The sequence below is a fragment of the Ammodytes marinus genome, assembly GCF_949987685.1.
Source record: "Ammodytes marinus genome assembly, chromosome: 10".
In the NCBI taxonomy this organism is placed as follows: domain Eukaryota; kingdom Metazoa; phylum Chordata; class Actinopteri; order Uranoscopiformes; family Ammodytidae; genus Ammodytes; species Ammodytes marinus.
In genome coordinates, this window is record NC_137214.1 from 18,319,783 (window position 1) to 18,342,933 (window position 23,151).

At 38.1% G+C, this 23,151-nt stretch overlaps 1 protein-coding gene across 1 annotated transcript; it reads left to right on the plus strand.

The window, feature by feature from the left end:
* Nucleotides 1-995: 995 nt before the first annotated feature.
* On the plus strand, nt 996-9,661 carry LOC307256954 (uncharacterized protein; the record flags this gene model as incomplete). The annotated part of the gene is made up of 8 exons (XM_080036069.1): nt 996-1,035; nt 1,155-1,235; nt 1,629-1,988; nt 8,177-8,506; nt 8,606-8,968; nt 9,123-9,254; nt 9,362-9,420; nt 9,527-9,661. The coding sequence occupies 8 exons, from the start codon at nt 996-998 to the stop codon at nt 9,659-9,661; spliced, it is 1,500 nt and encodes a 499-aa protein (XP_079892195.1).
* Between the last annotated feature and the right edge of the window lie 13,490 nt (nt 9,662-23,151).

Here is a 23,151-nt window from a genome sequence, read left to right on the forward strand (position 1 = left end):
CTGAGAATACTTGGAGTGGGACCTATTTGTCAATAAAAGGTAACATTGCAATCTTCCCCCTAAATGTTTTGAATTGTTTTAATCAGCTTTACTGTGTTATTTTGATAATGTGTATGAATACTAGCCTGACTTAATGTGACTAAGAAAAATATCATAGAATATATCTTAAAATATTCAAATTGAAATGTCATGTTAGATTTATTGCTGTGTTGTCAATATAGAGGTTTCTCCAAGGTCTGGGCCTTTTTTAATATTATTTCAAGATCATTACATCCTTGAATTTAACAGTCTAAGCTACTCTTAAATCCTTTCAATAACTGAAAATGTGTCTAAAGATCAGATATTTTAAACAAAGTATTTCTATTTAGCAAGAAACACTCAGAGGACATCAAACTATATTGTCATTCAGTCTCCTTGACGATCTGATCCAGTTCATCCAGGAGACTCATACTCAGGTTATGATATAAATATGGCAGATTTCCGACTTTGCTCACTTTGATGAACACAGAAATGTTCAAATCCTCAAATTGATGAGAAAAAAATAACAAAATGCCCATTAGCTCTGCTAAGTATAATGCTAATGCATCTCCTTATTGGATCAGTTCTTCTGAAGGACACAGTTCCACAGCCTTTGTAAGATCAAGCCTGTGAATCGTTCCTCTGACATACAGTATGTGATGAACTTCAGACATTTCCCGCTGTACCATAAACACAAGCAGTGACAACGCCACTTTAAGTCCAGGCACAAGGACAAACAATTACCCAGAAAGAGGCATAAAGAAGTCAAAAGTAAACAATCTCAGCATTGGCTACTAGGATGAAAGGGGAGGTACGCTGCTTCACTAAGCTCAGGATGGACTAATGTGACAGGAAGTTTACTTTTGAATATATTCTGTGATAACCAATCAGATGCATTTGACAGGCTTAACCTATCAAGACCATCTCACTGTCATCTCAAATACCAAAATTGTTCCTAACAAAGAGACAATGTCAAGATGATCCTGTTTTGGGTCACGCTGCTCCTTCATCAGGGATGTAAGTAGTATTTGAATTATTTAATTATTTAAGAATTTGCATGTCAACTGGATCATCAACTGGATGATTTTGCTTCATTGTTTGTTATTTCATGTGTTCACGTTTTTTGTTTAATTCAGATACGATGGTTCCAGTGACCACCGTTCATCTTGGTGAACCTGCGACCTTCACATGTGCTCTGCCTAATAAAGAGTGGAACAGTAGGGTACTCCACTGGTATAAGCAGAGCGCTGGAGATACTCTGAAATGGATTGTGACACTTTACAAATCTACAAAGCCTCAGTATGCCTTAGAGTTTTCTGAATCAAGATTTGAGGTAATCCATGATTACAGTTTTTTCAATCTGACCATTCAGAGGACAATCCAAGAAGATGAAGGGATATATCACTGTGGTATCTCAGAGTGGATTCATACTGAATGGAGTGGGACATATTTGTTGGTAAAAGGTAATAATGTGATCTACATTTATGAAGTTTAACAGTGTCATTAAGCTAAGTTAAGTCTATACTGTAGATACTGTAATTCATTGCTTTTTAAGCTTTTTTAAATTGTTTTTGTATTTAACAATTTTTTTTGCTGTTTTTTTTACAAAGGAAACCCTCAGAGGTCATCAAACTATACTGTCATTCAGTCTTCTTCACCATCTGATCCAGTCCGTCCAGGAGACTTGATGAATCTTCAGTGTTCAGTCCTCTCTGACTCTGAGAAGAAAACATGTCCAGGAGATCACAGTGTGTACTGGTTCAGAGCTGGATCAGATGAATCTCACCCAGACATCATCTACACTGATGGAAATACACATGATGAATGTGACAAGAGATCTGACACTCAGAAAAGCTGTGTTCATCGCTTCTCCAAGAACGTCAGCTCCTCTGATGCTGGGACTTATTACTGTGCTGTGGCCACGTGTGGGGAGATATTATTTGGAAAGGGAACTGAAGTGAACATTCAAGGTAACTTTAAAAAAAAAATATATATTTCACATGATAAGTTATAAAAATCCATTAAAGTATTGCCTTGTGTTTGAAATGCAAAATCATTTGTCACAGAGGTGAAATTAGACCTAATTACCTTGTATGCGTTGTTAATTTCCGTTGTTTGTTTGTTTTTGTTGCTGTTTCAGAAACCTGTTTGTGGTTCCAACAAATAAACGTCATTTCTGTTCCGCTGTGTGCAGTATTGGTTATAAGTCTTATAGCCTTCATCATTTACGCCATCAAGGAAAACAACTCTGAATCGTCCAGTGGTAATATAAGTTACTCAAACTTCTATAAACAACAATGATAAATAAAAAACAATAATTTCTCACTTGTTATCTTTCTATTTCATATCCAGCTCTTGTTGCCTCTCGGAGTTGTGGTCAGAAAATTCAACCGGTAAGGAATTTAAATGTAGGACTAACCATATTGAAACAGTGTATAAATGATTTTGAACTACTTTTTCCTATACTTTCTCAGACAGATGAGGACACACTGGTTTATTCTGCTGTCCTCTTCACTGTGATAAAAACTGACAGTGGTGCGAGAAAGAATGAAAAAGCATCAGAGAGACAGAGGGTCTATGCTGCTTTGAAAGCTTTTGGGTTGGATGAGTGAGTTAACAGGTCTATTTGTCATTAGTTGGTACTGTGCCTTCTAGTTAATATTAGTCTGTTAAGAACAAAATGAAGGTTTTTCCACACATTTGAGACATGTTTGATTAAAAACCACTTAAGTGAAACAAATGTACGAGTGGAATTCTCCATCCATTGTGTAAACCTGCTATTCCTGTGCTGGGTCACCAGACGCTGCCTATCCGGGTTCACACAGTGCGATAGAGGTGAGGTACCTAACACACCCAGACAACAACCCACACTCACATTCAAACTAATTGGATAACTCTCCAATCAGCCTAAAATGCAGGCACATAGAAAACATACACACTCCACAAAAAGGCTACATTTACCATTTACAACACTTACATGTTTGAAACTAGCTACAATTTTATTTGTACTTTTATTATCCTTAACATTGTGCTTTTTAAACAATGCACTGCTTTCAGGTATACTCTTTATTTTAATCCTGCTACACTGCTATCACAGTGATCTAGTCCTGCTTCTATTTCACGCAAAATGCTAACATTTTATGAAAGGTGCTTGGTGGCTTAGGGGTGAAGGCACAGACCCGGTTTTCACTGTCTGTTGGAGATACTATTAATATGAAATTAATTTGTTGTCCCAAATTGTAAATGCAGGTTGAGATATTTTGTTATAAATGGTTCATGTGTTGGAGAAAAACGGTCGTCAAAGTAAAAGACAAAAAAACTTTTAGGGATTCACTGTTCTGATCCAATGGATCAGTGTTTGCACAAAGATATTAGGTTAGATAGAACTTTCTTTACTTTAAGATTTCCAAGTGAGAGAAAAACACTGAAGGATCAGCATTCTCTATCATTCACAACCCCGTCGGAGGAAAGTTTTATTGCGTCAAAATGCATGCATCTTGTTTAGAGACAGGGGCCGTATACGGCTCTGTCATAAGTAAACTGTATAACAATTCATGAATGTTGCTTTCTATTGATTGGGTTTCTGGTATGACTGTACAAACTGTTTGTGAACATGATTTGAAAAGCATTTGTATTTCATCAATAAATAAAGCATGCTGTTTTTTTTTTATTAAACTGTTGTAGTTCATTTGATTCATTACAGATGTTATCTCTAATTGTGCAAGTGTACGAACTGGTGCCTATGAAGGAATCTTTCATTCTTTATGCTAAAGGTCATATGACACAGGTCATGGCCTGTCTGTCAGAGTTATAGTTCAGCTCTGTGACTGGGATGCCTCTGTTTCTCTAGAAAAACCAGGCTGTGTTTGCTGTATTCAACCTCACATCAAACTCTGATGAGCACCTCGCCCCTTATTGCAGAACGTGACTTAGGTATTCATAGTTTCTTAGTTTTGATAAAATACTCAATAGAATCTTCACTGTTTGTTTCCCTAATTCCTCATTCTTTCCTGTCAGCTAATTAATAGGCATTTTGCCAGTTATTTCACGAACAATGTCAAGCGCGCCCCAGTAGCTCAACTGGTAGAGTGCGTATACACGGCAAGTCTTTGTACCAGCGGCCAGTCTTGGATTCCAGCCCACGGCCCTCATATGTCTCTTTGCTGTTTCCAATCGATCCCTGTCTCTATCTAATGAAGCATAAAAAATTACCCAGAAATAACAGGATCAAATGAAAAACTAAATTAGTTCACTTTCATCGTAGACCTTTCTTTTCACATCCAAGTCAGGTAATCAAATAATCAACCATGCCTAGGAATTGATTACTTTTGAAGTTTTAATAAATAAGGAAATGTACACATTCTGATACACACTATTTACCTTTCACTGATGGTTTTCAGTTGGGGCATACATACATGTAAACACACATTAATAAAGCCCTCTGTAGAGACTTTGCAGTGCACAGGCCGTGCTATGACTATAGAGAGGCGTGTTGTGGTTGTGTTAGACTGCTCTACCAACAGAGTACACAAACTCTGGTGGTGACTTGCTCTTTTTCTTTCTTCCTCTTATCAAGTTCGTTCTGGATAAAAGCAATGCTGCATTTGCTTCACCACCCTGCAAAAATACAAATATCTCCAATGTGTGTGTCCAACCCATCTTTATCCTTAAACTACTTCTGTAAATTGTTTTGATATTAATACTTGATAAAAAAGATAAAGCTTTTCTAACTTCCCTTGCATTAAAAAAAAAAAAACAGCAGTCGAGCTCAGCTTCCTGGGGCTCAAACAGAGACTGAGAAAAGAAGAAAAAGACCTCTTTGTGTTCACACCTTAGTTTGAAGCCCAACCACAACACTGTTTATGTTTCCATGCATCATTGAGTTGTCAGTGGTGACTGTGTCTGTGTGTTGATCTGTGTATGTTTGTGTGTGTGAAGGTACAAAGCAGGACAGAAAGTACATACAAGTATGCACTGCGGGGCTTCTGTTCGAATTTACATTTAAGTTGGTACTTTCCATGTGTCTAACCTCTGTACACTTAAGTGAAAAGGAGCTGGACAAAGCATTGTGTCAGGGAACAACTGATTTAACTGTGTGGTAACCTTTCTGTCATGTTTGAACAACTCCCTCAACAGTTTTAGTTTAAGGAACAACTTTATTGTCAAACCTACCTGCATGTATTAGCTTGTGGTGAACAAGTTGAACCGGATGAAAGTCGCAAACCACAACACGCTGGTCAAACAAATATACAGTATTGACTGAATATTTAAGAAGGCTTATCTCAGTCAGTCAGTCTGTCTTGAGGCAAATGGCGGGATCAAGCCCCAACCTCAGCGATTTTTACCAGCATCCAATAAGGAAGTGACCACAACTGTAGTAACCCGGAAGTGCCACTGGGGGTGGTACCAAGACTGAGCAATTTTTTGACTCACTTGTTAGACAGGCCGTTTTCAATGTCTTATTAAACCTATTTACAGCCTAGTCCACAAAACCATTTTAGTCTGTATGTTTAGGTCATATCTCCATGACAACACTGAGGGGGGTGAATTTTTTTGGACCACGCTAGTTTTTATTCTTTTGGAGGTTAAAATGTATTGGCGCGATCTCTTGAGTGACAGCTCTCCGCCCGTTGTCCCTTACTTTGCCTCTGAGGTATACGTCAGCTATCTCCCTCCCCCCAACGTGAGGCGGAGTAAATATCTCACAAAATGGCGACGCGCACAAACCAGGATTATTGGATGCCGTGTGAATAACTGAGGTCAGCCCGGATGCTACATCCATATTATTTACTATCTATGGGCGGGATGCCTTTTTTTAATGCACACAAATAATTGTTTAACTTAATGGCAACACAAATGCTGTATGGTTTAACATTTTGATTCTTCTAGAACTTTTATAGTTTGAGGCTATTGGGTTCGATACTAAAAAATTATAACTTTTGTGATGTGAACAAAGGCAGTTGTTTTGTAAACCTGTTCACACTTTGTCATCCGATTTTTATCGAAGGACATTAGGGATTTAAGGAAAGAACAGATTATACCATTTTTTATCAAATCTCATTTGACTCACAAACTAGCCCCAATGATGCAGGATAAGCAGAAATGTCACAATTGTACATTTAACAAGAGAAGTTTTGTTTTTTAAATCATACAATCATTAATTTCAAATAGAAGTAGAGTTATGCATATACATTAGCAGTAAGTAAGTCCAGTTTCTCTTTTCTGCAGTTGATAATTTACATTCTGGGAACCACTGTGTGCCATAGTGAAAAGCTTGACCTTGACTTTAAAGGTGAAGTGAGCGATATCTTAATGTTAAAATAGCTGTTAAATCGCTCTACATTCATACAGTGATAACTTAAATACTGTGCGTGTTTCATAACTCCGACCTCTCAGTCACCCACTCTGCATGTAAACGGCAAATAAACTTATCTAGGATCCCATAACTGATATCCAATCAGAAGAGAGAACGCTACAAACCGGCATGTCTCACTGCCGGTGCACGCGCAGAGCAACAGAACGGGGTGAATGTTTATGCGTCTACAATGGCGGAGCAGGTAAAAATCCTTCCCAATGTCTGTTTTGATGGTTTTTATCATGTTTTATTGCACTTACGGATCTGAGATGATACAAGATAACTCGCTGCTTGAAGACCACAGTACATTAAAGTGGTGACGTAGGGACGAGGGAGGGGCCTGCTAACTGCAGTCACTCCAACTAGATTGGATTAAGACATAAACCGAACTAGACACTCGAACGGACCGCGTCACTTGTCTGAGTATACATGGCCTTTCAGGAATCGGATAAACGTCTGATGCATGGCTGTCTCCACTATGCTAGGTGGCGCTGTAGCCCTTTCAACAAGTGGTTATAGATCCACGTCCGGTTCCCTTCCGGCAACAACCGTTCTATTTTTTTTACGTCGTCTCCTTCCACTTCCTTGTGAAATCCTCCGCAGGGATTCTTGAGCAAGCGCAGAACGCAAACTCCGATATGCGATGTCCGATACCTGTATACATGCAGGGAGAATGCCGACTATGAATGAGTTATCTAGGTGTTCTTATCCAACTTCGCTTGTCCGTTAATGTGCCGATTTGTGTGCGAAGTAGATCGGATAAAGGTGTTTACATGCATTTTACAAGTCCTGTTGAAGTCTTATTCGTTTATTTACCCAATTATGAGTCTGCATGTAAACACACTGACTGACAGGAAGTTAGCTAAAAGGACCATTTCGCTCACAGCACCTTTAAAGGCCTTGCACACTCACAGGTGTTTTCAATCACCCTATATGATTACACCTCTAGTCAGGTGGAAGTTGGTTGAAGCTATGCTGTAGGATACATGGTGTCAACAAACTCGATGTAACTACTGAGAATGATGGAATGTTTGTTGTCTCTCGTTAACAAGTGAGACAAAACTGAAGAGGGGGATGAAGATAGGTCACGCCCACACAGTTCTGAGGGGACTCTTTGTCTCTTATTTAAAGGGAAATTCTCCAAATACATGAACACCCCACCACACACAGACACACACATAAGAAAACACACACACACACACACACACACACACACACACACACACACACACACACACACACACACACACACACACACACACACACACCTAGGTAAAATGGGGTAAAATAATATATGTCCTAGACAGCTTGAGCATACTAACGAGTATCCGGTAAAAAGTTTGTGTGAAACAGATTGTTTCGGACTAGTTCACATTAAGAACAAATCAAAACATCTCCCGTTTGCTCTCAGTTCCAGCAATAGAAACTCACCATGAAGGAAAACCTAACTACTGGTTTTGTTTCATGTGTTTAGGTTGGAAAGATGGTAGGTATTATTTCCACTGTGGTGGTGCATTGAAACGCAAACATAGCGAGAGGCCAATCACATTGCTGTGAAATCGTTCCCTCCCACTTGATGTTATTATTAAGGTGAATCATTTTATAATACAAGCTCATTTAAGTGAAGTCTCAAGTGTAATAACAAGAAAATGCTGATTTTTTTATATTTACTGCTGATGCTCAGTGTGGGGCGTAAGTATAAGTTATTTTAGGTAAATTGTCATATTCTTGCTTTAACTTTGCACGGGATATATGAATCTCTCTGTTGTTTAGTCACTGCCTGATTTATTTTTTACTTTTTAGGATGCACAGATAATCTGATCTTTGACACAAAGACCGTTGGTGTTGGAGATGATGTGACTCTGACATGTCCCCGCCAGACATCTGGGGAGATTACATCCTTGTTTTGGATCAGGCTTGTTTCTAGAAACTTGCCTGAAGTTTTAGGAGGAACATTTAACTTTGATTATGATGTTGTTAATAAGACTCCTCACATTACAACAAAACAAGGGCCCGGAACGTTTCTCCTGGATATTAATGAAACAAAGCTAAGCGATACTGGAGTTTACTACTGCATACTTGTAGACCAACTTAACATGGAAATTTTGAATGGAACATTCCTGAGAATAAAAGGTAAGTTCCATATTTATAAGAATGTGTTTATTTATGTATTATCATTTTGAACTACTTTTTTTTAAATTAAAGTGACACTAACATTTTCGTCTTTTGCAGGACCAGAACCTGATATCACTGCCATCATTCAAAGCTTTCCATCTGGTCCAGTCCGTCCAGGAGACTCTGTGTCTCTTCAGTGTTCAGTCCTCTCTGACTCTGAGAAGAAAACATGTCCAGGAGATCACAGTGTGTACTGGTTCAGAGCCGCATCAGATCAATCTCATCCCAGTTTAATTTACAATGGTGGAAACATAAGTGACGAATCATGTGAAAAGAGTCCTGAGGCTCGCTCTCTACAGAGATGTGTCTACAACTTTACCAAGAGTAGAGTCAGCTCCTCTGATGATGGGACTTACTACTGCGCTGTGGCCACGTGTGGGGAGATATTATTTGGAAATGGAACAAAACTGGACATTGACGGTAACTGCACAACAACTTCGATGAATCATTAAAAATCATGAATTTCGAATCTGGTGGAATCCATCAAAATAATGTGTTACATAACTTGAGTTTCTAATCAAAGTAAAATCTTATAAAAATATTTGATCATTATGTTGCCCTTTTATTGTCTCAGGACTAAACATGATGGATTTGCAGACGGCAAACACAGTTGTATTTCTGTTATGTGCTGCATTGGCTCTGAGCCTAATTGTTATAGCCTTCCTGATTTATACCATCAAGAAAAAGTCACGCGGTTCTCGGAATGGTAATTTAGGTTTCTAATCAATCTATCAAACTGTATTTTGCGAAAGCTATGAGTTACATTACTGATTTGTCCAAACTAACCAACAGCATTTTTATTTTATTATGCAGCTTCTGTTGCTCTGCAGACAAATGCTACACCAGCCATTGGTGAGCGGCAAATTCAGCAGGTAAGGAATTCAAACGAAAAGATGGGTCAGTACATTTTTTATCTCTTTACTTTCTTAGAGTTAAATATTGTCTATTTTAAGAAAAAAATTCTATATATTTCCTCAGACAGATGAAAACGTACTGGCTTATTCTGCACCGACCTTTACCAAGAGGAAAACGGGCAAATCAGAGAGAAGGAATGTTAAAACAGCACAAGGAGAGACACTCTACTCTGATGCAAGGGCTATTGTGATTGATTAACAATCACTGGATTTGCTCATTAAAGGTCACCTGCCTTCTATTTATTGTGATTACCTTTACTATGTTTTATGAATCATTCTGACAAAATATTTTGTTAAATACCGTATGTTTGCGATCATTGAATGCCTTTTTTAATCCTGTTATGGTATAAAATGGCATGGATTATCATGATGTAGAAACAGCATAATTCAAGACTTTTATGGCTTGAGTTGATGACATAGAGCATTGCTTATCCAATATCAACGTACACATACTTTGGCAAATTTTTGTGATTTTCTTCTGTAAGTCTTTGAATAGGCTTATGGTAGAGCTCTACCAGGCTGTTTGAGAGAGTGTGGAGGAGGATCAGGTCCTGTATGGATGTTTCAATGCAATAAAAAAAAAATGTATTCAATGAAATTGATTGTTTATGTAAATGTGTCACCTTCGTCCTTCCTGGACAAATGTGTTAAAACAACTTGTAAATAAAACCAGTTTACTTAATTCTAACTAGCACCATTCTCAGTTTCTTTGCTTTTGTAATGGCATAATTCTTTGTTGAATTTTTTTGCAGTGGTTAATCACTTGGGGGATTTGGTGGGCCAGTCAGGGACACTTTTTCAATTCCAGTCTGTCCCTGTCCAGACAGTATTGGAGTTGTCATTACCAAGTTGATACTTATCCCTGCATTTACCAAGTATTGATGTCTGTTGTGGCTTCACTTAACATTATTTCAATGTGCACAATGAGATTGAGAGAGAGAGAGAGAGAGAGAGAGAGAGAGACCGTGGTTTTGACAGAAAGCTTCTGTTTATCTGTTCCCCAAAACTTCCCAACTATAGACAGAGATGTGGCTCACAATAAATATATTGGGATGAAGTTATTTTGTAGGCGAAATTAATCTAGATTAAAACATATATTAACACCAAAATAAAAAAGGAAGGGAACACCTCAATTTAGTAAACACTTCTGTCTTTGTGGTTTCACAGCACATTGTAAGGGGCTTCTACATGTCTGTCTGACCAACAAGCAAAGCCACATGCAGCAGCTACACTGGCAGATAGAGGCTGTGGTGGGCTGTTTCTCTGCCCTTAGACCAGGGGTGTCCAAACTACGGCCCCGCGGCCCGCTTTTTTTATGGCCCGCGGACAATTTTAAAAATATAACACCCGCAACAACATCCCGCGCAAATTGGTTAACTCCAAGTGGGGCGCTGATCCACCAACCATCCGTGCAACTGCCCTAGCCCTGTGCTTCTCCACAGCTGAATATGCGTGCTCTAGCTGGAGCCGCAGTCACCACACCACACTTGTTGACACAGCCCTCAACGACACCTGCCGCATCATCACTGGATGCATTAAGACAACGCCAGTCCCGTGCCTCTACGCCCTAACTGGCATTGTCCCCTCCCCACATCAGACGATCCATCGTCGCCCAAGATGAGCGGAGAGCACAGGAGACCGACACAAGGCACCCCCTTCACGGACACACAGCACCTCCACCCGACTGAAATCCAGAGCCAGCTTCCTGCATACAGTCCCACCCCTCCAGACAACCAAAGAAACAGCAAGGACCAAAATCTGGAAAGATGAATGGAACCAGCTCTACACACAAGCCCATGACTGGATGGAGAGAGGAATCACTCCTACGGAATGCCTCGCCAGCGGGCACAACCTCCCATGGCCAACCTAGAAGACTCTCAACAGGCTACGAGTGGAGCAGGGGAGGTGCAAATCACTTTTGAAAGCATGGGGCTACCAGCCAGAAGACAGATGTATGCAGCTGTGGAGCACTAGGGGAGAACGGGGTAAGTAGGCACACTTTTTACTCTACTGAGAATTGCTTATCACTTAAACATCTTTCAATAGTCATTCCTACATTAAATTGAAGCTTAAGGTGTTGGCTTGAAATGTGTACCCCTCACTATTTCTATCTTATTGTAATAAAGAAGAAATTAATCATCAAAGACACACTTACACATTGTAACAACCAACCCCATCAAGGGGTCGATTGTCAAACACTATGGGGTTGTTTGTCACAATGTTATCTTAATGGGAATAATCTTAAAAAGAAGGCAAGCAAGTAGAACTAAATTAGAACGTGTAATTGCATTGTCAAGTTGACAAATAGGCCTACATAACTTACTGTAGCCTTGGCAGCTGGTCTAGTTTGGGATGCACTGGGTTGTTTTGATTTTGTTGCCCTTTTTTCTTTTGCATGCTAGCTGCCTTTTCCTGCTCTATTCTTTCCTTCTCTGGGGTGTCAGTGAGGATACAGCTTGACAATTTATTTCGTTATTGGGTTCCTTTTCTGGCTGCAGCCTTGAGATAACATGTGACAACCAACCCCCCAAAAAATTTGACGACCAACCCCAACTTGAATTTCTTGCTAGCATCAAGGCCAACAACCATCTGACAACTAATTAGCTTGCTAACCACAATCTAAACTATAGTTTACCCTTCACACTTTGTATGGGTAACAAGTGTTTTGTTATAAACCCATTGTGTAAAAGCCTAGAAGAAAAATACTGGGGAGCTAAACATTTTCAATTTGACATGAAAAACACAAACAGTCGTCTCACCTCAAATTCAGCAGTCTAACTCCAAGGAAGACTATGTAGGTGACCTCTGATCCCAATTCTGGATATTTACATACCAAAATTTCACAGACAGCGCCTTCTGGTTCCGAGATATAACGATTGTGACAACCAACCCGCGTGACAAATTACCCCGTTCTCCCTTACAGACAATGTCCCACCTACTGCAGTGTGATGATGCCCCCAGTGCAGCCCCCAGGACCTGGCTGAACTGACCCCATCAGCTGTGACCTGCGCCAGATACTGGCAGAACGTCATCTGAGATTGCAACGAACTCGAAGAAGAAGAAGAAGCGATTGAGAAAAGAAGAAGAGGCCTCTTTGTGTTGACACCTTAGTTTGAAACCCAACCACAACACTGCTAATGTTTCCATGCATCATTTGGTTGTCAGAAGTGAATGTGTGTTTATCTCTTTGTTTGTGTGTGAAAGCACAAGCTGGATACAAAGTATTCACTTCAGGGCTTTCATTTAAAATGTTACAGTTGCTACTTGTCCACACTCCTGCATATTTAACTGTGGTTTCAATATGTTGACCCTGATGTGATCACAATCACAGACCATATCAGTCTGACTAATTTGCCTGAAGCTTGGACCCTTTCAGCCATCTTTCTATGTGTCACTTTAACTGTTATTGTGCAGGGTTTTTTGCACTGTAAAAAGCTTTTTATCCCTCCTCAACTCAAAACATACAGGTTGGTTGAATCAACATTTCTTGTAGGTGAACTATCAGCGATGGCTCCTGCCTTTTGCACCCCTGACAAGTTATTTAGCAGGTTTAGTCCTACGATAATGTAACTGCTGCCTCACTGCCATGCCCTTCCTTAATTTGTTTTTCTACAGGTGGCTGATACAGTCGTGCTGAACGTTCCACAGTGAGGGGAGCTAACACTGCCCATAGCTACTGATTCAGTCAGTGACAATGGTGAAATAGTACAGTATATTCCCTGTAAAGAGGTTGTATTAATGATTTGTTCGTACATGTACTGAGCGCAATCTATTTTCAGCAGAAAGCCCTGATTAACAGAATGTTTGCTTCCTTCACAGCACCACAAATTGACAAAGTTAACTTAATTTCTTCGGGCTACTAAAGCGCAGAACCAGTTAGTTTGCAGAGGCTGTGTCAGCACTTACTCTAAACCCAGTAGTCCTGCAAATAAAAGTCCAGTGAGGTTTTATCTTATCTTCTTATATAATCATGTATCAAGGTAGGAGCCATTTCTCAGTGTAGGAGGAATACATTTATACCAAAAAATATTTTTTATTTTGTTCAGGTAATTCGGAGACATATATATATATACAATATGCAAACAGACAATACAGAAAAGTAACCATACAGATCATATCATCACAAAAAAATATATAAGTAAAAAAAGGTGTGGGGATGGAGTATGTTGTTTAGATCGAGAGGAATATGGAGTATCAGTCATCTAGCGAGCAAGGTTGGGAACGCTATGATCTCAGCCTGATCAGACGTTACAGATGTCTCCTGAAAAAATTAGCCAAACAACAGCTTCTCAACACGAGAATGTATTGAATATGCCTGTCCAGATTTGGTTCAGGAGTTCATGAGTTATTTCTCATGTAAGAAGAATAATGTGCCTTAAGCATAACATCTCATAATTAAGGCTTCCAACATTGATTATGTTGAGAAAAGAGGGCTGAAAAATACTGAGAATTCAGATTGTTCGGACTGTCTTTAAAAAGTTGTATTTATTTAATGGTTCCTCTATTGCACTTTTAGTTCCTTGGTTGGTTTGTGTTGCTTAATGTCTGAAAGGTCATTCCACAGCTAATTGAGTCCTATGTACAATGATTTAAATTGCATCTGTGTTTACAGAAAGAGTTTCATCCCCCTGCTTACATGGGGCCTAAGACCTCCTCCTTTTTTCAGTGTGACTGACTATGGTACTGAGGCCCTATTGATTTTGAAAGAGAAACTACAAGCAACATGGTTGTGGTGGTTTTTACTAAGGAAGTGGAGTGTGCCTACCACTGAATGTACGGTTTGCACTTTATCATTGAGTAAGACACTGATCCTTCAAATCTCTCCCTTTGGTCAGGCCAGAACCAGGTGTAAGCAGGCTGCCATTGGCATAACATTTATTGAGCGCCAAAAACCTTGTGAAGCATTTTGGGTAAAAGCACTATTCACAATGAATACAGCTATCAAAAAAGAGCAGTCTCTATGTATATCTCAAATGACTCACAATCTATATGGTCAGAATTACAGCAGTTAGTGATAAGAAAAATACTTCAAAATAAGTCTCTAATTTGTCAAAACGACCAACTCCCTCCTATAACCAGGACAGTCACAAATCAACAGTTAACATTCACAAACCATTTGAGACATTTAGTTTCATAATCTTTCTCTATATTGTATATCCTCAGATGTCAAAAAGAAATTATCAAATGTTTTTTCAACCAATAAAATAAAAGCAGAGACGCAATGGTTTCAAAGTAATGTAACAAAATAGATAGATAGAATAGATTAATAGACCTTTTGAAGTTTTGTTTGCATATTTTTTCTCATACATCCAGCAAGTATTAGAAGATATTTCTGAAATAAAAGAGCAACAAACTAATGCAAATTCAAACTGTGCATCAAGGATCAATGTATGGTAAAAAATGGAACATAAAGTTCATGTCATTATTTAGAGGTCAGGACTAAACCAACACAGGTTTTCATAGATACACATTCACATTGAGCATTTAACTGGAGAGTAAAGACTTTCTTCGGTCTTCAACTCTTTCTTCCTCCTTCCTCTTGTAGCTTTCCCTCCAGAGAAATGCAACGCAGCATAGTTCAGATCCTCTCCACCTTCAGACTGTGAAGCAACAAAAGACTCATTATATAATCACGTTGTAACATAGTGTTATTTGGAATTATGCTAGTGACATAGGAACACATTTGATTGGGTATCATTACTTACAATAGCATGGACTGTTGTTGTATCTTGGCTCGAGTTGTGATGTCTTGCTTCTGAAGAGGCCCTTTCCACTTCTAACAATGAATAAAACAGGAGATTCTTGTAGTCTGATTGTTCAACAAGGGCCCTCAGCTGATTTAACCAATATTACTTAAAAATAAATACATTTGGAAATTAGCCTTGATTTTTTGTCATTGTGTTAAAGTTGAATGGGGGGAAAAAATTTAACAGCAATGTGAAGTCCTGAATGTATTAGACTTTAATTTATTATAGGCCTACAAAATAACAGACTTCTACTCATATACTATATTATTTTACACTGGCTAAACTGTATTCACTTTTCAAGTACTATACTATCACAGTAAGAGCAGATTAAAAATGTTTACACAAAATCAAAGTAAAACATCAAGAAATTAATTAAGACAACGTTCTTATGACCAGGGCAAAGTGCGTTGATAACGTACATTCAAAGTAAACATTATTTTTCAACATTTATTGAAATAAAGTTATTGAAAAAAAAGGCCTTCTACATGAGTGAGTTTTTAACTGAGAATTTAAAGAAGTTAGGGAAAATTATTTAGATAACGGTTCTTACCTCTACTTTTCGCATGTACTGCTCTTGGACTTAAGTAACAGATGAAAACTATATTTCCAATCATAGAAATGACCAAGAAGACTACTGCTATCACCAGGGCAATCCATTCAGATCTTGCATTGCGCTCTAGACAACACAGAAAAAAATATATCAATGATAATGCTATTGGCGTGTAATGAATATCACCTCCTGGATTGAACAGAGCATCATACCTATTTGTAGTGTTGTTCCATTTCCAAATAATATCTCCCCGCACGTGGCCACAGCACAGTAATAAATCCCAGCATCAGAGGAGCTGATGTTCTTAGAGAAGCGATAAAAACAGCTTTTCTGAGTGTCAGATCTCTTGTCACATTCATCATGTGTATTTCCATCAGTGTAGATGATGTCTGGGTGAGATTGATCTGATCCAGCTCTGAACCAGTACACACTGTGATCTCCTGGACATGTTTTAGTCTCAGAGTCAGAGAGGACTGAACACTGAAGAGTCATCAAGTCTCCTGGACGGACTGGATCAGATGGTGAAGGAGACTGAATGACAGTACAGTTTGATGACCTCTGAGTGTTTCCTTTGTAAAAAAAATTGGTAAAATACAAAGACAATTTAAAAAAGCTTAAAAAGCAATGATTTACAGTATCTCCAATATAAACTTAACTTAGTTCAATGACACTGTAAAACCTTATAAAAGTCTTACCTTTTACTAACAAATATGTCCCACTCCATTCAGTATTAATCCACTCTGAGATTCCACAGTGATACATCCCTTCATCTTCTTGGATTGTCCTCTGAATGGTCAGATTGCAAAAACTGTTATTTTGGTTTATCTCAAATCTTGATTCAGAAAACTCTGTTGCATACTGAGGTTTTGTAGATTTGAAGAGTGTCACAATTAATTTCAGAGTATCTCCAGCACTCTGCTTGTACCAGTGGAGTGCCCTTCTGTTCCACTCTTTATTAGGCAGAGCACATGTGAAGATCGCAGGTTCACCAAGATGAGCTGTGGTGACTGGAGTCAGCGTATCTAAATGAAATGAAAACGTGAACATGATATAACAGTGCATGAAGCAAAATGATCCAGTTGGTGTTAAATAAAAAAAAAAATATATACTACTTACATCCCTGATGAAGGAGCACTGTGACCCAAAACAGGATCATCTTGACATTGTCTCTTTGTTAGGAACAATTTTGGTATTTGAGATGAGAGTGAGATGGTCTTGATAGGTTAAGACTGTCAATTGCATCTGATTGGTTATCACAGAATATATTCAAAAGTAAACTTCCTGTCACATTAGTCCATCCTGAGCTTAGTGAAGCAGCGTACCTCCCCTTCCATCCTATTAGCCAATGCCGAGATTGTTCACTTATGACTTCTTTTGAACACACATGCCTCTTTCTGGGTAATTGTTTGTCCCTGTGCCTGTCCCTGGACTTAAAGTGGCGTTGTCACTACTGGTGCGTATGGTATCTCGAGAAATGTCTGAAGTGCGTCACATACTGTATGTCAGAAGAACGATTCACAGGCTGAATCTTACTAAGGCTGTGAAACTGTCCTTCAGAAGAACTGATCCAATGATGAGAAAGATTAGCATTATACTTAGCATAGCCAATGGGCATTTTGTTATTTGGCGGCTGTGGCGAAGCGGGTAGGGTGGTCGGCCACTGGAGTGCAGGGTCGGAGGTTCGATCCCCCACCTCCCCGCCACATGTCGAAGTGTCCTTGGGCAAGACATTGAACCCCGAATTGCTCCCGATAGTTAACTTGCTGCTGTCAGTGTATGAATGTATGTGTGATTGGGTGAATGTTTACAAAACAATGTAAAGCGCTTTGAGTCTGTGAAACACCAGGGAAAAGCACTATATAAGTGGAGTCCATTTACCATTTTTTTATCTCATCAATTCAAGAATTTCAATATTTCTGTATTCATCAAAGTGAGCAAAGTCGTAAATCTGCCAAATTTATATCATAACCTGGTATTTAGAGGCTCCAGTGATGTTGCACGTGACTATCACCAGCAGAAAGGGACAGTATCTGCAACATTAAAGGACAGTTATGCTTGTTGAGTCTACAGGCATGCGACTTACATTCAGAACAATAATGTGTTCAGAATGGCTGACACATGTTCACCATCTTAGTTTCGCTTGTTAGCATATAAACATTTGCTAGTTAGCACCAGGGCCGGCGGTAGCCAGGGGCAAGGGTGGGCCGTGCCCACCCAAATGTGGGCTGTGCCCACCCAATCAAAATTGAATTGAATTGAATTTTTTTTTAGGTGGAAGTCCAGATCCACTATCGGACAGACCTGTTCATTCGCTGTCCAAGAAAATGTCAAATAAAATTCAGATACAATTCGGATGATTTGAGCTGTGGAATAAGATAATTTATAAAAAACATGAGCAAACTCAATAAGGATTCAACCTCTGGACACCGGGGATATCTGAACCACATATCATAGCTGTAATGTAAAAGGTTGGAAAGTGAGAGATTTGACAGAATAAAGAAGCTAACTCTCCCTGTCATCTCACTGCTGTCAGCTACTGGGCCATATTACAGTTTTTTTCGATCGCTAAACCACAGTGGGCACAACTGTAGCTCAATGTGCAAAACTCTAACTACAGTCTGCACTACCAATAGTCATTGGAGCTGAACAGTTCACTTCACCTGCAAAACAGGTTCAGTGCAGCAAACACTATGAACCAGCCTCATTGAGATAACACACACTGTCACTCAGAACCTGCTCAGAGTATAAACACTAGCATCAAACCCCAATACACAAATTACAAACTTTTAATCTTTACAGTTTGAATAATATGAGTTATTTCACACAAATTACATAATATTTTCTTTGATGAAAGGGTGAAATTCTTTCACATGAAATTGTTTATTTTATAACATACAATTTTTTTCAGGAAAACAAAAAGAAATGAAAATCAGAAGTTTGCTTCAATAGATACACATTTTGTATACTTTATTGAAAACATTTCCAAATGTAGTATTTATCTGTGTAAATATTCTAAAATTGTAATGCAGAAATCAATTCCTGTAATGTTGTCATTTACTGTAAGGATGCAACTCTAAGCTGTTTGTTTGCTGGAAAATTCGTATTACAGATGCAACTTTAGATTTTTGCAGATTGGGTTGCACTCTCAACCCTGCCTCTCTCAATGAGAGACCATGATTCACAACAGGGTCTATCAGTGTTGCCCTAACTGTATTTCATCAGACATTACAGCTCTATATCTTCTAGGTCTTCCTCCACACATCCACACTCTCACTGCCACTCTTCTACCTCCAACAACCTGTCTTCCTGGGTCCATTTCCAAAAAAATATATATTTTTGAGCTTTCCCTTTATACTGTATATATGTTCACTAACAAGTCTAAACAAGACATCTTAGTGTTTGAGTTGAAATTGCAATCCGCAGTGTTTGAAAGGGATTCATTCTGTTTTGAATGTGTGGTTTATAGTTGTGGCAGCAGTGTGTTAGCATTTGAAAAAAGTGCTGGAAATCCACAGTGTTGTGCAGGCTGTGGTTAAGCCATGAGATAGGTGTGTAGAGCTTTGAACGTTGTGTATAAGCAATGAAAAACGAGCTAAAACGAGCTACAGTTTGGTCCGAATGAACCGCTGCTCTGCATACTGTTGTTAGAGTTTTGCACTTGTCGTTCCAGTTGTGCCCACTGTGGTTTAGCAATCGTAAAAAACTGTAATGTGTTTGCCCAAAAGGTTGGTACCTGTGTGCGCTCCGATTTCTAGGTGTTGCTGGTTTGACTGGGTAGTTGCAATTGATGGCTAGTCTGTGCGAATCATATATCAACACAACACTGAATCTCTGCTTCCTAGTTTTCTCTAAGCTGAAGAAACTTAACGCAATGAAAGAATCCAGTTATTTATTTATCTTTTTAAACTTTCTTTTCAAACTGATTTTTTAATTTCTTCATTTATTTAAGACATTAATTAATGTATTTTTAAATAATGTACTTATTGACTGTTATATGTTGTTTTTGTAACTCCTTCATAATGAAGTATTTATTGATTTCATTTGTAAATTAGTTTAATGACTCTTCTCTTTATTGCCCATTAGAATATCAAATTCTAATTCTACAATACAAATATAAAAACAATACTGACATACAAAAACAAATAAAATACAAAGTACACCCAAAAGAAATTAAAGAGAGAAAAAAGAAAATAAAAAAACAAAAACAAAAACAAAAACAAAACAATAAAAATAAGTAAGTGAATAAAAATAAGGGGGGGAGGGGTCGATAAGGAATTAAAATAAATTATAAAATAGTCACATTTACGAAAGAAGGAAATGCCTTTTGATGGTATATTCAGTGATAACCAATCAGATGCATTTGATGGTCTGTCCAATCATCTGTCATCTCCGTCATCTGTCATTTGTCACTGAAATACCAACAAGTCTCGCAGTGAAAGACAGTGTCAAAATGATCCTGTTATGGGTTACACTCTTTCTCCTTCATCAAGGACGTAAGTGCTATTTAATTTAACTAAATATTTCATTATTTAGGTGTTTGCATGCAGACTAGATGTATGGCGTTTAATGTGATTATCTGTTTGTGTCCAAACATGTTAACATTATAGACAAATAGTAATTTATTGTTTCATGTGTTCATTTAAAACAGATACATTGGTTCCAGTGACCACAGTTAATCTTGGTGAACCTGCAACCTTCACATGTGCTCTGCCTAAAGAAGGTTCAAGCAGAAGCGAACTCTACTGGTATAAGCAGAGCGCTGGGGATAATCTGAAATTGATTGTGAAACTCTCCAAAACTACACAAGAAACTCAGTATGCGAAAGAGTTTTTTAAATCAAAATATGAGGTTAACAAAGAAAATAGTTTTTGGAATCTGACCATTCTGAGAACAATCCAAGAAGATGAAGGAATGTATCATTGTGCAATTGTTGAAGACTGGACTGAGAATATTTTGAGAGGGACATATTTGTCAATAAAAGGTAACATTGCAATCTTTTCCTCCCAATGTTTCAGAATTGATTTTTTTTAAACGTAACTGTGTTATTGTGATAATGTTTATGAATATAAGCTTGACTTATTGTAACAAAGATAAAAAAAATTACTCAGTGTAGAGTGTATCGAAAAATATTCTAATTGAAATGTCAAGTTAGTTATATTTATCTGTTTTGTCAATATGGAGGTTTCTCCCAGGTCTGCACACGTCTGTTACCATTTCTGCAGATGATAATTAAATCCTTATACGTTACAGTCTAAACATAGACATTTACGACTTTGTTTTTTGTTTTTTGTACAAAGGACACAATCAGAGGACATCAAACTATACTGTCATTCAGTCTCCTTCACCATCTGATCCAGTCCGTCCAGGAGACTCAGTGACTCTTCAGTGTTCAGTTCTCTCTGACTCTGAGAATAAAACATGTCCAGGAGATCACAGTGTGTACTGGTTCAGAGCCGGATCAGATGAATCTCACCCAGACATCATCTACACTGATGGAAATACACATGATGCATGTGACAAGAGATCTGACACTCAGAAAAGCTGTTTTTATCACTTATCTAAGAACGTCAGCTCCACTGATGCTGGGATTTATTACTGTGCTGTGGCCACGTGCGGGGAGATATTATTTGGAAACGGAACCAAACTGCAAATAGGTATGATGCTGTGTTTATTTAAATATTTATAACATGCCAATGACATCATCATACATTGGTACCTTTTTTCTGTTTTGTCTAGAGTGCAAATTAAGTTCTGAAAGGATTGCCCTGGTGATAGCAGTAGTCTTCTTGGTCATTTCTATGATTGGAAATATCGTTTTCATCTGTTACCTAAGACCAGGAGCAGTACGTGCGAAATGTCGAGGTAAGAACCGTTATCTAAATAATTTCCCCTAACTTCTTTAAAATCTCAGTTAAAAACTCACTCATGTCCGAAGGCCTTTTTATTCAATACATTTATTCCAATGAATGTCTTGTTTGAATGTTTTTACGTTGTTAACGCACTTTGTCCATAATAACTTATAATTAATTTCTTTCCTATGTTTAACTTGGATTTTTTGTATACATTTTGAATCTGCTCTTTAAAGCACTTTGTAATCTTGTTTTGAAAAGTGCTATACAAATAAAGATCATTAATACTATTATTACTCTGATACTTGAAAAGTGGAGTAATATGAGTAGAATTCTGTTATTTTGTATAATAATAGATTAAAGTCAATACATTTAGGACTCTATATTGCTGTTTAATCCCCCCGCATTTAACTTTAACACAATGACAAAAATAAAGGACAATTTCCAATTTTATTGATTTTTAAATAATCTTGGTTAAATCAACTAAGGGCCCTTGTTGAACAGTCAGACTACAAGATTCTCCTATTTTTATTCATTGTTAGGAGTGGAAAGGGCCTCTTCAGAAGCAAGACATCATGACTCGAACCAGGACACCACAACAGTCCATGATATTGTAAGTAATGATACCCCATCAAATGCGTTCTTATGTCACTTGCATAATTCCAAATAACACCATGTGACAACGTGATTATATAATGAGTCTTTTGTTATCATACAGTCTGATGGTGGAGAGGATCTGAACTATGCTGCGTTGCATTTCTCTGGAGGGAAAGATACAAGAGGAAGGAGGAAGAAAGAGTTGAAGACCGAAGAAAGTCTTTACTCTCAAGTTAAACTCTCAATGTGAATGTGTATCTATGAAAACCTGTGTGTTGGTTTAGTCCTGACCTCTAAATAATTTAATGAGGCCGGGTTCCTTCTAAATTGAATAAGAATGACTTTAACTTCATGTTCCATGTTTTACCGTACAGTGATCCTTGCATTACAGTTTGAATTTGGTTGTTGCTCTTTTGTTTCAGAAATATCTTTTAATACTTGCTGAATTTATGAAAAAGAATATACAAACAAAACTTTAAAATGTCTATTAAGGCCAACAACCTTTTGTTTACATTTACCACAACAGCGTCTCTACATTTATTTTATTGGTTAAAAGACAAATCTGAGAGTACAGTGCAGCACAACTGGTTTTCTCAGGGATTAGGGGTTACTGTGTTCTAATCAAATAATAACCTCCATGGGACAAATTCAATGTCTTTCAAAGTCCATCCAAAGGTGTCAGTGCAGTTTGTTGCTTTCACAAGTTAGAGACTTAATTTGAAATATTTTTCTAATCACTGTCCGCTGTAATTCTGACACCACACATGTATATTTGTGATTTGAGACAGATACATAGAGACTGCCTTTTTGAGTTCATGGTAATAGCTGTATTTATATAGTGCTTTTATCCAAAATGCTTCACAAGGTGTTTTGGCGCTTTCTAAATGTCCTGCCAATCACACCAGTGGCTTCAAGCTTACGCACAGGGTTCTGGCCTGATCAAAGG